The sequence below is a fragment of the Camponotus vicinus genome, unplaced genomic scaffold, assembly GCF_025532165.1.
Source record: "Camponotus vicinus isolate PSW18456_S1 unplaced genomic scaffold, iyCamVici1.0 SCAF_9, whole genome shotgun sequence".
In the NCBI taxonomy this organism is placed as follows: domain Eukaryota; kingdom Metazoa; phylum Arthropoda; class Insecta; order Hymenoptera; family Formicidae; genus Camponotus; species Camponotus vicinus.
The window spans coordinates 11177532-11195441 of record NW_028141981.1 but is presented as its reverse complement, the minus strand read 5'-3'; the positions used below and the strand labels follow the sequence as shown (position 1 = coordinate 11195441).

The window sequence follows — 17910 nt, the reverse complement described above, 5'->3', positions numbered from 1 at the left end:
GAAGCTTGCGTGCGCAGCGTCAAGTACCACCTCAAGCGTGTAATCGGCGTTCATACCTTAACGTATGAAGAAATGAGCACTCTTCTATGTAAAATCGAAACATGTTTGAATTCGAGACCGCTCAGTCAAATGTCGGATCATATTGATGATTATACAACTCTAACGCCTAGTCACTTTCTTGTTGGCTCCACACGCACTAGCGTATCCGAACCATCGCTTCTCTGCGAAAAAGAAGCTCATCTTACTTGCTGACAGCTAGCACAGCAGATGCGCGAAAGCTTTTGGAAACGGTGGTCAGTGGACTACCTACACACCTTGCAACAGCGTCCAAAATGGCGCGCCGTTCAAAAATTAGCACAAGTAGGATGCATAGTCCTACTTCGCAACTCCCTCGCACCTCCCTGCGCTTGGGAGCTCGGTCGAATCGAAGAGTGTCACCCCGGACCCGATGGTTTGGTTCGAGTCGTCACAATAAAAACTGCTCGATCGCGATACAAACGCGCAATCTCGAAGTTGTGCTTTCTGCCTGTAGAGGTAAATACCATTGTTGACTCTGACTCCACCGGGTGACGCTCAGCGATTCTTCATAGGCATACTTCTCTCTCGAAATAATCCGTTTTAGTCTTAAGATGTAAATATTTCTGTCTATCATTAATTGGTAAGTTTATTGGAGAAGCCTTCATTGACGCATAGTACAATTGGACACGTTGCAATTGCACACCGTGCTATTAGACACATAAGATTGCGCACCGTTTGATTGGACACGTTACATTTGCCCACCGTTCAATTGGACACAGTTCTTTTGCGTACAGTTCTTTTGCGCACCGTTCGATTGGACACGTTACATTTGCCCACTGTTCAATTGAACACAGTTCTTTTGCGCACAGTTCTTTTGAGCACAGTTCTTTTGCGCACAGTTCTTTTGCCCACAGTTCTTTTGCGCACATTACTTTTGCCCACAGTTTTATAAACCCATGTGGAATCCCAGTTTGCGTTGCAAAGTACACGCACAGACTGCACCCCTGCCCCCTGCCCCCCTACCCCGTTGCAAATCCATGTGGAACCTCCCTTCGCATGGAAAAGTATATGTACGCAATTGAACTGTGGGCAAAAGTAATGTGCGCAAAAATAATGTGGGCAAAAGTAATGTGGGCAAAAGTAATGTGCGCAAAAGAACTGTGGGCAAAAGAACTGTGCGCAAAAGAACTGTGCGCAAAAGAACTGTGTCCAATTGAACGGTGGGCAAATGTAACGTGTCCAATCGAACGGTGCGCAAAAGAACTGTGTCCAATTGAACGGTGGGCAAATGTAACGTGTCCAATCGAACGGTGCGCAATCTTATGTGTCTAATAGCACGGTGTGCAATTGCAACGTGTCCAATTGTACTGTGCACCAATGAGTCACTCCCAGTTTATCGTATGTCCCATCTCAAACTCTTGTGTCATGGCGGGCGGCACGCCCAGTCTGTGACTTTCGGATCACTGATCCGAGGCGGGCGATATGTTCCGTGTTTTCATAATAACGAAGGCTTACGGTCGATTGCGCGAGCCGCGAGAGCTCTGCTGCCCTGAACAGGAATCTGAGGTCCTTATCAACGGGCATTTGGCGCCATCCATGCGCGCAAATCGAAATGCCCTGGCGACACTTGCGAGCGCATGTCGCGCAGGATCTAGCGATTATCCAATACTAGAATCGATAATCGCGTGGCGGCCTTTAATTGGACCACGTATTCGGCCGTAAGACTTCCGCTTTCTTCACGAAGAAAGTCTCCTTCTTCTCGATCGGGCTCTCATAGCGACAACGTCTTGCTAGCTCGCAGCAATCTCCGCGATAAGTCGACCGCGTTCTTAAGCATCACGCTGATGCTTACACGAGCGAGTGAATCCGCGAGTTTTCCAGTATTGCTCCGATATCGCTTTGCCATAGTGCACGCTCGAATAATCGTCGCGCGTGCGAGCGATTTTCGTCGGATCGCAGGTGCGGAACTCACAGCCATCTTGGCCTTCCGTAGCCGAGCCGATACCGCGATACGGTCGGGAAGCCGCATGTACGACGGCCACAGGATTCTGTCTGTGGCTTGTCCCGCTCGTCATTGTATTGTTCAATCAGTGACGTGCAATAAACAAATTACTGTGATTGTGAACACGCCGCTTCTTTTCTTTTTTCAAAGTCCTTCCGCCTCCGAAGCATCGGTTCCCAGTCGGGAACGAATCATCGCCTGCTATCATTAATTTAATTTTCGCGTGTCGTACGAAAATAGACAAATTTTGATCCTGACGATCCGGATCTTATAAAATTAAAATAATCCCACACAAACGTTCGAAGATTTAAAACAATAACTTGAAACGTGCTATCAAGCGAAACAAAGCACGACTCATTTGCAAATAGAATTTAATTCGCTAAAACAAAAATCAAGCGAAACCGCACATGCATTCAGGCAACGTGTCGATATACTAGCCATGAAGTTATATGAGTCTATGTGATAGAAGGAGAAGAACGACCTCCTTCATTCAAACAAGCGATACAAGAAACAATTAAAAAACAAGCTTTAATAAACTTTCAAATCGGATTACGCGATGAATTAAAAATTCTCGTGCGATCACAACGATATACTACGCTCCAAGAAGCGATAAATGGCGCGAGCGCGGAAGAGAAGCTTATCGGACCGTCTGTCACACGAGCACCCGACTTCTCTAATAAAAATAAATTCGACGCTAAACACACGCGACCAATTCGAGATATAAACATACAGTGTTATAAATGCGGAAAATCTGGTCACTACGGACGCGATTGCTGTAGCAGTAATAAATATACACTACCAAAACCGGAAAAATCTACGCGAATAAATACTGTAAATAAATTTTGCAAATATTGTAAAAAATCCGGACACAGCCGCGACGAATGCTGGAATTTAAATGGACGACCAAAAATTAATATTAAAAATAATAAACAAATTAATAAAAATAATTATAAAGATAATACGCGTGAACAAAATACTTCGCATCGACAGCGGAAAAAGAGCACCGACTCTGCAAGCAATAGCGAAGAGGAGCAGGAAGAAATGAAGAAGCAACCGCGACCTGCCTTAGAGTATCGCGTAACGCATGTTAAAAATATGCATGCACCATCGAAGGACGAATTACTACAAGTTACACTACCAATTCGCGAAGTAAAAGGAGAAAATATAATCATGTTATACGATTCCGGATCAACAATTTCCTTAATAAAATTAAAACATTTAAAGGACGACACATTAATATACGAAAAGAAGATAGCACTTATAGGAATAAGCGGACATAAAATATACACATTAGGCGAAATGTACGCTACGATAAAAATTAATAATCACAAAATTAAACATGCATTTTACGTAATAAAAGACGATTCCGCCATAGAACACGAAGGAGTTCTAGGACTAGACTTCCTTAAAAAACAAACAGCTAAATGCGATTACGGAATTAACGAAATAAAAATAAAAGACAGCACATTAAACCTCCATCCTTGCAATAAAATAATTTTAAATCCGCGTAGCGAGACAATAATAAAAGCTGCGATTAATCGAAATCGGATAGGGATAGTCCGAACAGAAGAAACCACACCAGGAGTTTATATTGGAAGCTGTCTAGTAGAACCAAAAAATTTTCATGTCCCGTGAGCGTAATAAATACAACCGATGAAACCATCGAGATAGCAACCCCCATCGTCACATTAGTGGACATGGAAGACAAAATTAGCACTACCGAAATAAATACAATAAAATCAAGAACGAAGATTAAAACCAGCACTCCGCGAGTCCAGCGCATTTGACAACTACTGCGAACTCAACACTTAAATAAAGAAGAGAGGCAGACACTCTTAAAAATCTGCGAAGAATTCAGCGATATATTCCAGAACCACTGACATGCACCGCGACGGTAGAGCATGAGATAAACACGCGTGCCGACACCGCGCCAGTGAAAGTGAAGCCGTATCGTTTACCCGAAAAACATAAAACAGGTAAATAGACAAATTCAAGAAATGCTAAAAGACGAAATTATTCGAACTAGCACAAGTCAATGGAACGCACCGTTATTAGTAGTGCCGAAAAAAGCAGACGCATCTGGAAAACCGAAGCCCCGAGTAGTAATAGATTTTCGGAAGCTAAATGAATTAACAATAGGCGATTCATTTCCATTGCCTAATATAACCGATATCCTAGATCAGCTGGGAAATGCGAAATATTTCACCACGTTAGATTTAGCATCAGGATATCACCAAATCCCAATGGCTGAGAGGGATAAAAATAAAAGCTTTTTCAACTTCCTACGGACATTACGAATTTAATCGAATGCCGTTCGGTTTAAAAAATGCGCCAGCAACATTTCAACAACTGATGAATTCGGTCTTAACAGGAATACAAGGACTTAGATGCCTGGTCTATCTCGACGACATCGTAATATACGGATCGAGCTTAGAAGATCATAATAAACGTCTAAAGGAAGTACTGCGAAAAACTAATTTAAAATTGCAGCCGGATAAATGCGAATTTCTACGCAAAGAAGTAATTTATTTAGGGCATATTATTTCAGAAAACGGAATATCGCCAGACCCGTCAAAGTTAACTGCGATAAAAGAATTTCCAACGCCGAAAAAGGTATAGGATATCCAATCCTTCATAGGACTCGCAGGATATTACAGGAAATTTATTGAAAACTTTTCAAAAATAGCTAAACCGTTAACAAAATTAAGGAAAAAATCGGAGAAGTTCGAATGGACAACGGAACAGCAAGCAGCATTTGAACTACTAATGGAAAAATTAATGACTGCACCAGTGTTGAAGTACCCTGACTTCACGCAAGAATTTATAGTGACCACCGATGCCTCCGACTATGCGATCGGAGCAGTGTTATCACAAGGATAGGTAGGCAACGACCGACCGATTGCTTACGCCAGCAGAATATTAACAAAGGCGGAGCAAAATTATAATACCACTGAAGAGGAATTATTAGCAATCGTATGGGCCGTAAAACATTTTAGACCATACGTATATGGAACAAAATTTAAAATTGTGACCGATCACAAACCTCTAATATAGTTGTTTAACGTAAACGACTCCGGATCAAGACTAATCCGAGACTAATGGAGATTAAAACTAGAAGAATACGACTATGAAATTATACATAATGCCGGACGAGCAAACGCGAACGCCGACGTATTAAATCGCAACGCGATACCGGGACCCTCAGATGAAAATAATAATCATGAAGTCTTAATAGTAGAAGAAGAAGCAGAAGATGAAGAAGAAGAACAAGAAGACGAAGCAAGCAGGGAACAAGCAAAAACATATACAGCAGAGGAGAAAAAACAAATACTCTCCGAATATCATGATGCACCAATAGGAGGGCATCAAGGAATAGAACGGACAATAAGAAGAATCCGACTTCAGCATAATTGGAAAAGCTTAACAAAAGACGTCGAACGATATATTGCAAGATGCGAATCTTGTCAAAAAAATAAATTATCGCGAAAAAATAAAGTACCGTTAATAATTACGGATACGCCTAATAAACCGTTTGAAAAATGGGGTGGAGTTCCGAATAGGTGAACCCTCCGATTTTTTTGAAACTACACTATTTTTTGTATTTTTGCGTGCTGATTACGAATATGATAATGAAAATTTGCGACAAGGTCATTTTCAAGGTCAAAACTAAAAAAAACTTAAAAAATATCACTTTTTTGACATTATTTCGATAAATATTGATGCAACAAATAAATGTTTCAAATAAAAGTTGTAGTTTTTGTAAAAATATATCATTTATGTCTTATACATTATTTGCGTAAAACTGAAAGTTTTCGAGAAAATCGATGTTAAAGACTGAAAACCGATATGGTTCCTGTCCATCCTCCCCTCAAAGTTTCAAAAGTTTTTAGGGGTGTTGCTAATCTTTTCTGTATCTAATATTTTTAGTATATTGTAGACTCATCATATTTTTAGTAAGGCGAAGATTTAATAAATATAAACTCTGCGCGCACATATTTTGCGACTTTTTGTGCAAAGCAACGCTTACCACCCATCGTTTGGTGCTTTGGATGCAAAATTTATTATTACATTGTTTTACATAGGTTTGCGACTTTTAGTGCAAAGTAAGGTCTATCTCTTATCGGGAGAGGCTCAACTGCGCATAGTACAATTGGACACGTTGCAATTGCTCACTGTGCTATTGGACACATAATATTGCCCACCGTTCTGTTGCACACAGTTCTTTCGCGCACTGTTCTTTTGCGCACAGTGCTTCTACGCATGACACCCGGCGGGGTGGGTGCGGGAGGGGGGGCCGAAGGCCCCCCTCCCCACTTGCACCCCCCGTGTGTGTGTGTATGTGTGTGTGTGTGTGTGCGCGCGCGCGCACTCATACGCTTCTGTTCTAAAAAAAACTTAAAAATGATCTTGTCGCAAATTTTCATTATCATATTCGTAATCAGCGTGCAAAAATACAAAAAATAGTGTAGTTTCAAAAAAATCGGAGGGTTCACCTATTCGGAACTTTATCTGAAAAATGCGCGTCAGACATGTCGGACCGCTAACTATTACTACTAATGGAAATAAATATTTATTAACTTTCCAAGATAATCTAACTAAATTTAGCAAGGCAATACCGATTCCGAATCAAGAAGCGAATACAATTAGTAAAGAATTTGTTATAAAAATAATACTTGAACACGGAATACCGGAAAAAATTCTAACGGATCAAGGAACTAATTTCATGAGCGAGATATTTAAAAATACTTGTAAATTATTAGAAATAAACAAAATTCAAACAACCGCGTATCACCCGGAAAGCAACGACGCGTTAGAACGATCGTATCGCACATTAGCCGAGTATCTACGACATTATATAAAAGAAGATCAAACGGATTGGGATGAGTGGATACCGTTCGCGATGTTTACATATAATACAACGCCGCATACCGCTACAGGATATACACCCTTCGAATTGGTGTACGGACATCAAGCCGAAATTCCGACAGCATTAACAAAACCGCCTAAACCGACATACAATTACGACGATTACGCACAGGAATTAAAAGAAAGATTAAGAGCGACAAACCAACTCGCGAAAGAACACATAAAAGAAGAAAAATTTAAGGCTAAAAAACAATACGACAAAAGCACAAAGGAAACACAATTTAAAATAGGAGATAAAGTATTAGTATATGACGAAACACTACGACGTGGAAGATCAAAAAAACTAGAATCACTATGGACAGGACCATATACAATTCTAGAGAAAAACTCCAATGTTAATTATACAATAAAAAGACCTGTATGAAGTTAGCACCTCATTTTTCAAATTTTAAAATTCTAAAAGTTGTTCCAGGTTGTTCTAGACTTGTTCTAAATTGTTCCAGAAAATTAAATTTTTATAATAAAAATTTTCGCGGAAAATAAGAAAAAACGATTTTTTGACGTGGCACCCCATTTTTCGAAACTCAAACTTTTAAAGGTTGTTCCAGATTGTTCTAGTTGTTCCAAACATTGTTCCAAAGTATTAATTCTCCAAGTAAAGAATTTAAAAAGATATAATAAAAAAATGGAATCGAGCGAAAAACAGTATTTTTACGTCTCAGCTATAATTATCATCTTCTGAAGCCCAAATTACATATTTAAGCTAATAATTAACGGAACAATTCAGAACAACTCTTATTTTTACAAGAACAAATTTTTAAAGGGCACTTTACTCTTGGAGGTAGACATATTTTTTCGATTTTTTTGTCATTTTCCATCGAAAACGGCGCGTTAGCGACACCAAACTGTAGAACAATATCAAATAAGCATAGAACAATCTGGAACAACTTTGATTTTTGCCAGAACAAATTTTTAAAGGGCACTTTACTCTTGAAGGTAGACATATTTTTTCGATTGTTTTGTCATTTTCCATCGAAAACGGCGCGTTAGCGACACCAAACTGTAAAACAATATCAAATAAGCATAGAACAACCTGGAACAACTTTGACTTTTGCCAGAACAAATTTTTAAAGGGCACTTTACTCTGGGAGGTCGACATATTTTTTCGATTTTTTTGTCATTTTCCATCGAAAACGGCGCGTTAGCGACACCAAACTGTAGAACAATATCAAATAAGCATAGAACAATCTGGAACAACTTTGATTTTTGCCAGAACAAATTTTTAAAAGGCACTTTACTCTTGAAGGTAGATATATTTTTTCGATTTTTTTGTCATTTTTCATCGAAAACGGCGCGTTAGCGACACCAAACTGTAGAACAATATCAAATAAGCATAGAACAACCTGGAACAACTATGATTTTTGCCAGAACAAATTTTTAAAGGGCACTTTACTCTTGGAGGTAGACATATTTTTTCGATTTTTTTGTCATTTTCCATCGAAAACGGTGCGTTAGCGACACCAAACTGTAGAATAATATCAAATAAGCATAGAACAACCTGGAACAACTTTGATTTTTGCCAGAACAAATTTTTGAAGGGCACTTTACTCTTGGAGGTAGACATATTTTTTCGATTTTTTTGTCATTTTCCATCGAAAACGGCGCGTTAGCGACACCAAACTGTAGAACAATATCAAATAAGCATAGAACAACCTGGAACAACTTTGATTTTTGCCAGAACAAATTTTTGAAGGGCACTTTACTCTTGGAGGTAGACATATTTTTTCGATTTGTTTGTCATTTTCCATCGAAAACGGCGCGTTAGCGACACCAGACTGTAGAACAATATCAAATAAGCATAGAACAACCTGGAACAACTTTGATTTTTGCCAGAACAAATTTTTAAAGGGCACTTTACTCTTGGAGGTATACATATTTTTTTTACTTTTTTTGTCATTTTCGACCGACAACGTCGCGTCAGCGATACAAAATGTCTATATATAATTGATCTATTGTTTAAAATCGAGTTTTAACGGCTTAGAGTAAAAAGAAGCAGAAATACTCTTGTTTTTTCCACTGCTTTTCAAAATTGTGGCGATTGTACGAAATCGATGATGATTTTTGAAAGTAATTCAAAAACCAAGAGTATTTTGCCGAATCCTCTCGGCACATGAAAGTTAAATGTAAAGAAATGTTAATAAAGATGAACAGAAAGCAATGCTTCTATAACTTAGGATAAAGGTTTTTTAGACTTTAATGTACACCATTATATGCGGATTTATTGTAGCATTGCTTTTAATTCTTTTTGGCTTACGGCTCAAGTCGTCAAATTCTGTCCAGTTTTCGTTACATTTAATATATGCTGTATAATGTCCTACTGACGTGATTGACGTACCACCATAAAAATTTACTATTCCTGCTAATTTATATTCACAGTCATTTAGAATAATGTGATCGATGAAGCTATTTAAATTGTAATTATATTGACTGATATTATGTTCAATGAACAAATGTGATCCATATTCTATATATGTTTGAAGGCTCTTCTTGCATGTTTTACAAGTTTTGTTATTGTAAATTTCTGCGATATATCCTGTAATGGCTTCGTCTAATTTTTTATACCCATGTTCTTCTATTATTTTTGTTATAATAGGTAAAATAATTCCCGACCGAGAGTTACTATTTTTACATTCGTTGCATGTATTTTTAATTTTGTAACTCGGATTTTCATTAAATACTTGCTCACATAAGGCATTTACATTAGAAAGAGCATCTATAATTATTATGTCAGAAGTTGTTCCATTTCGAATAAAATATTCTACCTTTTTCAACAGTTCCGCCCTTTTTTTTATAAATTTTTTTAGTCGATCTTTCTTGTATATATTGTCTAATGAAAGAAAACATTTCTGTCGATTCTGTTTGTAATGTGTTATTAAAAGATTCAAACATAGTTGCACTTGCAAGTATATGGACTAAACTGTCAAATGCACAAGTGTTTAGAACTATGTATGTTAATTTTTTTTCTGATATCGCCGTACAAAGGTTACCATTTTTTAAAAGCGTGATTCCAACAGCGTTTTTGGCAATACTTATTGTATTCCAGTCAGGTCTTTCTTGTAAATATGATCGCTTTATCTTTGTGGGAATATTTTTATTTTTCCAATTCTGTTCAAATAATAAATCATTTTTTTCTTTTTCAGAGGAGGAATTTGAATGATTTTCTTCTGTTTCTATTACAGACTCCATACTCAAAGAGATGTTATTATTAAGATTTTCTTCCGTTTCTATAGTACTTTCCATAAGCAAAGAAGTGTTATTATATTGCTGTGATTCATTTTCCATTACTCTCTTATCACTTTGCTGTAATTCATTTTCCTTAAAATCACTTTCGCGAACTGCTGCAACTAGTTTCGCTTTCCCGGAAAATGATTTCAGGTGTAGGCTTACAAATTTATCTAATCTCATTGGCCTACAATCATTTTTTAGAACTCTATTTTTCAAATCATTAAATTCCCCTTCTACGGCAGAGCTAGCACTAAATTTTGAACATTTAAACACATCGAGCATTACTGCAGTATATAATGGAAAATATGGTACTAATTTTCTTATTCGTTCAGTCAAAGAAGGAGCAAAATAAATATTAATGTCGTCGCCTGTTTTAGAAATGTTTTGATTAATCTCCTCAAATAAATTTTTTACCCATGTTCTATGCTTATTTGATATTGTTCTACAGTTTGGTGTCGCTAACGCGCCGTTTTCGATGGAAAATGACAAAAAAATCGAAAAAATATGTCTATCTCCAAGAGTAAAGTGCCCTTTAAAAATTTGTTCTTGTAAAAATAAGAGTTGTTCTGAATTGTTCCGTTAATTATTAGCTTAAATATGTAATTTGGGCTTCAGAAGATGATAATTATAGCTGTATACGTAAAAATACTGTTTTTCGCTCGATTCTATTTTTTTTATTATATCTTTTTAAATTCTTTGTTTGGAGAATTAATACTTTGGAACAATGTTTGGAACAACTAGAACAATCTGGAACAACCTTTAAAAGTTTGATTTTCGATAAATGGGGTGCCACGTCAAAAAATCGTTTTTTTTCATTTTCCGCGAAAATTTTTATTATAAAAATTTAATTTTCTGGAACAATTTAGAACAAGTCTAGAACAACCTGGAACAACTTTTAGAATTTTAAAATTTGAAAAATGAGGTGCTAACTTCATACAGGTACTAAAAAGAGGAAGAAAAGCGATACGCGTGCACGTGAACAAATTAAAGCTATTTATAGAATATTAAATATAAAATAAAATGCACTTACCCAGGCGAGCGACCACGACCACGACCAATGGGAGGCATCCTCTCCCGCAGCCTAGGAAGAGGCACTACAGGCAGACGATAGCTGCCCCCGCCGAGCATCAAAAGTCGCTGAAAGCGACGACGTCCCCACAAGGCAATAAATTCCTGGGCCTCCTGCGCTCGGAAAATGTCAAGGAAGTCCCAAAATCAGTGCAGGGTGTCTCTAGGGCACCACCTCATGCACAACGCGTTCACTCGTATTAACATTTAAAACAACCCGCAAGGATAACGGGCTGTTCGAATATACACGCAGACACGCCCGCTCAAAACGGTCGCGCGGTAGAGGCGGGCCACACAAAACTTCACCCCTATCGTCGGATAACTCCTCCGACGAGGCAGGATAACTAGTATCAGATATTCTCACTAGTTACTTATAAAAACGAGTGTTTCTGATTAAAGAGACAGCGAGAGACTGAAGCTCGCAAAAGAATATAAAGTATAGCAAAGCTAGTCGAGAAAAATTAAAACCAATCCCACACTGATAAAACTAGCAAGAAACGAATGAATATGACACTCGCAGAGTGCATAATATAATACTTAATATATATTATTACAGAACACTAACACTAGGGATCAACCCCGTTCTCACCAAGCAAGACGAAACCCGTCTTCCATTTGAAATTGAAGAATTCAAGCACAACCCAGGAATCTACTACGAGAAAATCGGATATCTATATCAAATCAAGAAGACCTGGAAATTAGTCATCAAATTAGATATAACTGAACTAAATGATAAAACCTGGCAAATAAATAAATATGTGCAACAAACAAACGAAATGTGTAAAAACATAAAATCCGAAAATAACATTAAAAGAACGTGCGAAAATTTAAAAAACATTATCAACAATGATTCCAATACACTAACTAAAATAATAAAACTAATAAATAATCTGTATAAAACATCATCAGACAGACGCAGAGGTCTGATAGATGGAGTAGGCTCAATAACTAAAACGTTATTTGGACTTATGGACGCGAATGATAGAAAACTAATAAACGAACAAATTCAACTATTACAAAATAATCAGCAAACACTAAAATATGTCGCGAAAAAATCAAATAAAAGTCCTAAACACTATCATAATTCATTTAAATAAATTAGAAAACATATTAGATTACAATGGTAAATTAATAAATCACTATATTACAGAATATACGACGCGAGAAGAAATAGACGAACATTTCACTGTAATTATAACAATGATAACAGATCTAATCAGAGACGCGAAAGACATTTTAGAATACCTCACATACATACGTAAAGGCATAATGCATCCGCTATTAACACCAATAAATAATTTCCCATTTGAAAGAAGCCGTCTTACAGTTACCACGAGGTTCGTATTTTTCGTTCGAAATAAAATACGACAAATGGTTAACAATAGAAAATTATATGAAAGTAAGCGCGTACTGCGACAAAACAACTATATACACAATACTAAAATTTCCAATAGTCGCGCAACCAATGTATGATATTTTGAATGTAATATCGTTACCAATGTATAATTATATAAATAAATTTGCGTACACGAAAGTAGATAATAAATTAATTGCAATAAATAAAGATATGTGTATATATGTAATCTTAACAAAACAAAACCTAAATAATTGTATAAATAATAATAATCAATACTTATGCGAAAAAAGTCAACCAATATATCATGTAAACAGAAATACACCGTGCGCAATTAAAATGTATATACGAGCACAAGATTATCGCGAACAGTGCAACATAGACTATACGATAACGAACCGCACTATATGGATTACGTTACAACAGCCACACTCTTGGCTATATTCGACTGCATCCGAGCAGCAAATTGCGATAAACTGCGATAACCATCCTGAGTATACAAAGGACACTCACAAAATCAGATCGAATTATCCTAAACGACAATTGTAAACTGACAACTGCAGACAATACAAACAGAAACAATTACATATAGAACGAATATAGAAACATTTTTACCAGAATTCAATATAACAATTTCCCGAAACATTGACGAATCAAATGACGAACGAAAATTCAAAGACGTAATAAATAATCCTCTAGAATTAAAAAAACTAAATAACAATTTAGAAGAAATAAATAAAGATTTAAATAATAACGAAAATAATATCTTTAGACAAAAGGAATTCATTTATCCAATGGCTTCCAGTGGAATAACCACTATAATTATTATAATATTAATAATATGAAAAACGTAATTAAAATCGACCACACTGGCAATTTTTATTGGTGGTAAAGAATCACAACGTTTCGACCATAGGTTTTGGTCCTTTTCGAGTGAACTGCAAAAAACATATTATTTCCAATATTACAAACAAAAATAAATTACATTGATTTTGAAAAGAAAGAGCAACAAGTTATTTACATACGGTAATTTAATTAAGTATTATATCGTGAAAAATAAGGAAATCACTTCGTCAAGATTATCATGTCAACCTCTCCAAACTCACAGAGAAAGACTAGACAACCTTTATTATTCTATCATAAATATTGTTTAAATTTTCAGTGTCCTTTTGTAAGTTAATCGTGTTGTCAAACTTTTTTATGAAAAACATTTCAGCAATTTCTCTCTTTTTCACGTGTTTCTCATTATGTAAAATAACAGGTAACGACCAGTCGAAGTCATGATTAGATTCAACTTTATGTTTGCTAATAACAGAAAAATTACTTTCGTGCAATTTTATGTTGTTGCGATGTTCTTTTACCCGAGTGCCAACATGTCTTTTTGTTTGGCCGATATATGACATATTACAATTTTTGCAATCTAATTTGTAAACGACTTCAGTCCTGTTATTGGTAGGCAACCTATCTTTACCGCGTTTAATCAATGTGTTTAGTTTTTTAGGTACATTGTAAACAACATTAAGACCTACATTTTTAAAAACGCGACTAATTTCACCATTCAAACCCTCCACAAACGGCAAGGAAATGTACGAAGGTGTAACTGCATTGTCACATTCATTGTCAATATTCACGTTATCACGATATTTTAAAATATATAATCTTTTTTGATCATCACTATGCTTTTTTGAACATCGTGATAACATGAATATTGACAATGCCTCGAGCGGACGCGAGTTTAGGCAGGCCTCCACCTGAGCGAGGAGCGTTGACATTTCTTCGAATGTTAGCGTCGCGTTTCCTAGTGTTCGCCGAAGGTGCCGCTTGGTTGCCTTCACCGCTGCCTCCCACAATCCGCCGAAGTGCGGGGCCGCTGGAGGATTAAACCGCCACCGAATGCGATCACGTGCGAGCTCGTCGGCGATGTGGCGTCCTTCCTTGCTGCTGGCCACGAACAGGGCGCGGAGTTGTTGATCGGCTCCAACAAAATTCGTGCCGCAGTCACTATAGACGACCTCGCACAGCCCCCTCCGGGCAGTGAAGCGGCGTAGTGCTGCGATGAAGGCCTCGGCGGTGTAGTTCGAAGCGACGTCCAAATGCACGGCCTTGGTGCTCATGCAGACAAAGACTGCGATGAACGCCTTGGTGCTCTTATGTCCTCGGCCTTTCGTCGTCCTCAGTAGTATCGGGCCGGCGTAGTCGACCCCAGTGTGCTGGAACGGCCTGGACGGAGTCACACGGGGTCGAGGGAGGTCGCCCATCAGAGGCTGCGTTGCTGCCGCCCGCCATCGAAGGCATGTTACGCAGCGGTGGATGATCTCCTTGACACGCGTTCTTCCGCGTGGTATCCAGAATCGCTGGCGGAGTAGACCGAGAGTCGACTGCACGCCCCCGTGCAATGTCCGTCGATGGCCCGCCTCCAGGATGAGCCTCGTCAGGTGAGACTCGCTCGGTAGGATTGCCGGGTGCTTCTCGTCGTAAGGGAGGGAGGCGTTCCTCAACCGACCTCCTATTCTCAGAATGCCCTTGGCGTCGACGAAGGGACTCAGCTTGAGGAGTGGGCTCCTCCTCGGCAATTCCTTGCCGTTGGTCACTGCTGCAAGCTCGTCTGGAAACCCCCATGTCTGCGAGGTGCGGATCCAGGTTTCCTCTGCGGTCTGCAGCTCGTTCGCGGTCAGTGTGGAGCCTCGTGTGGTTGTTTGGCGTAGCCAACGGCGACACCATGCTGAAACCCGTAAAAGGCGATGTAGAGATGAAAATCTCGTAAGTATGACCGATTCGTCTCGGCGTTGTCGCGTGGTCACGTGGCTGGCCGTGCGCCTCTCTTCTTCCGTTGACAGGTCCAAGGCCGAACCGGCAGGCCATGGTCCTGAGGTCGTCGTCAGCCAAGTCGGCCCTTTCCACCAAAGTTCGTGTTGAACTAGTTCGCTGGGAAACAATCCTCGAGACGCGCAATTCGCTGGGTTGTCATCTCCTGGGGTGTGATGCCAGCAAGCGTCGGATACATTGCGCTGGACTTCAGCAACGCGGTTGGCCACATATGTCTTCCAGCGAGATGAATGACTCCGTATCCACGACAGGGTCACTGTGGAGTCTGACCAGAGGTGGATGCCCGTGATTGGTAGCTCGATGGTCGTCCGATGATGTGAAACGAGCGTTGATAGCAGGGCTGCGGCGCACAGTTCCAGTCGCGGCAGCGAGACCTGTTTCACTGGCGCGACCCTGGACTTGGCGGCGATCATGAAGACCTTGGACTGACCGTCGAGGCCGATGACTCGGATGTATAGAACTGCGGCGAACGCCCGTTCTGAGGCGTCGGCGAAGCTGTGAAGCTCGATGGCGTCCTCCGCTTGGTGACAAATCCAGCGTGGCACTCGGACGCGTTCGATGTTCGGGAGATCCGCCTTGAAGTCCGCCCAGAGTTCTGAGTCCCGCGGTGTCAGCGGAGTATCCCAGTCCAAGCCCTGCAGCCAAACAGATTGGATCAAAATTTTCGCGCGGACGACCACCGGTGCGAGCCAGCCCAGGGGGTCGTAGAGCTGATCGACAGGACGGTTCTCTTCGTGGTTGGCTGTGGCTTGATTCCTCGAGTGGAGAACGAGAAAAGATCCACGCCTGGATGCCACCATAGTCCTAGCATGGAGTGGCTCTCATGGGGTTCCCACGCCCGAAGGTCAGATCGCAATTTGTCGGCTGCAGGGATGTCTTCAAGGAGCTCTGGATCGGTTGCTGACCATTTTTTCAGCGGGAACCCGCCCGCCTTACAGATCTGGATCACCTGGAGCTGGAGGTCACGGGCTTCCGTCAGCGTGTCCGCTCCCATCAAAATATCGTCGACGTAGACGTTGCAGCGCAGCACGGCTGCTCCCAGCGGGTAGCGGTCTTTCTCGTCCATCGCGAGCTGACGCAGGGAACGGATGGCAAGGATTGGCGCGCAGGCTAACCCGTACGTGACCGTGTTGAGCTGGTACTCCTGGATGGGCTCTGCTTCGTCACGTCGCCAAACAATTCGCTGAAGGTCACGATCCGCCTGATGTACCATAATTTGCCTGTACATTTTCTCTATGTCTGTCGCCATGGCGTGCTTGTGTCGACGCCAGTGGGTCAGGCAGCGCCGGCAAAAGATTTTGGCTGATGTGCAATTTGCTGTTGAGTGAAGTGCCACCGGGTGAGGTGGATGAGCCATTGAACACCACCCGCAGTTTGACCTTCCCGTCTGCGTCCTTCAAGACCCCGTGATGCGGCAGGAAACACAGGCGTCCGTTGGTCGTTGGCTCGCGGGCGTCGATCAGCGACATGTGTCTAAGGTCTTCGTACTCACGCATGAAGTTGCGATAGAGAGTTTGCAGCTGGACGTCTCGGGCGAATCGCTTCTCCATGCATGAGAGTAACCGTCCGGCGGCAGTTCGAGTCCCAGAAAGGTCCAGTTCGTCATCGTTGAGTGGGAGTCGCACAAGTCCGTTTTCGTCGCGAGAGTGTGTTTGCGAAAAAAGGTCCTCGCATCGTTGCTCGTCTGCAGTGAGTGGAACCGGAACGCGTGGCGCCTCTTCTTGTTCCCACAGCCTTTTGACCAAGGACACCAAGGTCTCGTCCAGGGTGCATGAGTGACTGTGTGTAGCCTCGTGATTGTTCGATGCCTCGATTGCTCCTGACAGGATCCACCCGAGGGAGGTGCGTTGCGCCATTGGCTCTCGTGGATTGCCCTTGATGACGCCGGAGTCGAGGATGGCGGCGTACACGTCGGTTCCGAGCAAGATGTCCACCGGATCGGTGGCCTGGAATTCGGGGTCGGCTAGCTCCAGTCCGTGTAGGTGACTCCAAGGCTCCTGCCTCACGGTTGTTGCTCCCGTGTAAACGATGAGACGCGGAAGTATCAGGGCCGAGATGGTCATCGGTGACCCTGTGATGCGAGGAAAGACTCGAAGGGACACCCGGCCGTTAGCAGAGCCCATCCGTATTCCGCCGACTCCGAAGACCGTGACCGCGACTGAGTTCCTTGGCAATCGCAGCCTTTGCGCCAACGGCTCGGAGATCATGGACGCCTCCGATCCTTGGTCGATTAAGGCTCGCGCGGGGTGAAGACCCCCGAATTTGTCGGCGACTCGAACACGCGCGGTGGCAAGAAGGACCGCTCCTCGTCCGAGGCGCGGTTGATGGGCTACGTGCGAGGTTGCGACGACCTCGCGGCAGGCGTTGTGCAGCGACGTGTGGTGCCTGCTCTGGCAAGCCGAGCAGTTCTTGCGTGATTGGCACTCACTCACCTTGTGCTTGCCCAGGCAGTTGAGGCATAGTTGGTTGGTCTCGACGTGCTTCTTCCTGT

General features: G+C 41.1%; 2 protein-coding genes across 2 annotated transcripts; both read right to left on the bottom strand.

Moving 5' to 3' along the window:
• Nucleotides 1–13489: 13489 nt before the first annotated feature.
• On the bottom strand, nucleotides 13490–16219 carry LOC145977277 (uncharacterized). Its single transcript, XM_083109140.1, has 2 exons — nucleotides 13955–16219; nucleotides 13490–13531 (listed from the first exon to the last, which is right to left on the bottom strand). Exons 1-2 carry the CDS (start codon nucleotides 16217–16219, stop codon nucleotides 13490–13492), a joined length of 2307 nt encoding a protein of 768 aa, XP_082965266.1.
• Nucleotides 16220–16609: 390 nt separating this feature from the next.
• On the bottom strand, nucleotides 16610–17626 carry LOC145977276 (uncharacterized). The gene has a single exon (XM_083109139.1). The coding sequence runs from the start codon at nucleotides 17624–17626 to the stop codon at nucleotides 16610–16612; it is 1017 nt and encodes a 338-aa protein (XP_082965265.1).
• Nucleotides 17627–17910: the final 284 nt, after the last annotated feature.

What these genes read in the sequence shown, in the direction of transcription:
- LOC145977277 (XM_083109140.1), bottom strand. Translation starts at nt 16,219, where the DNA reads ATGGTGGCATCCAGGCGTGGATCTTTTCTCGTTCTCCACTCGAGGAAT. An exon ending in AAAGACATGTTGGCACTCGG is followed by an intron (nt 13,532 to 13,954) that starts GTAAAAGAACAT and finishes TGTTTTTTGCAG; the next exon opens with TTCACTCGAAAAGGACCAAA.
- LOC145977276 (XM_083109139.1), bottom strand. Translation starts at nt 17,626, where the DNA reads ATGATCTCCGAGCCGTTGGCGCAAAGGCTGCGATTGCCAAGGAACTCA.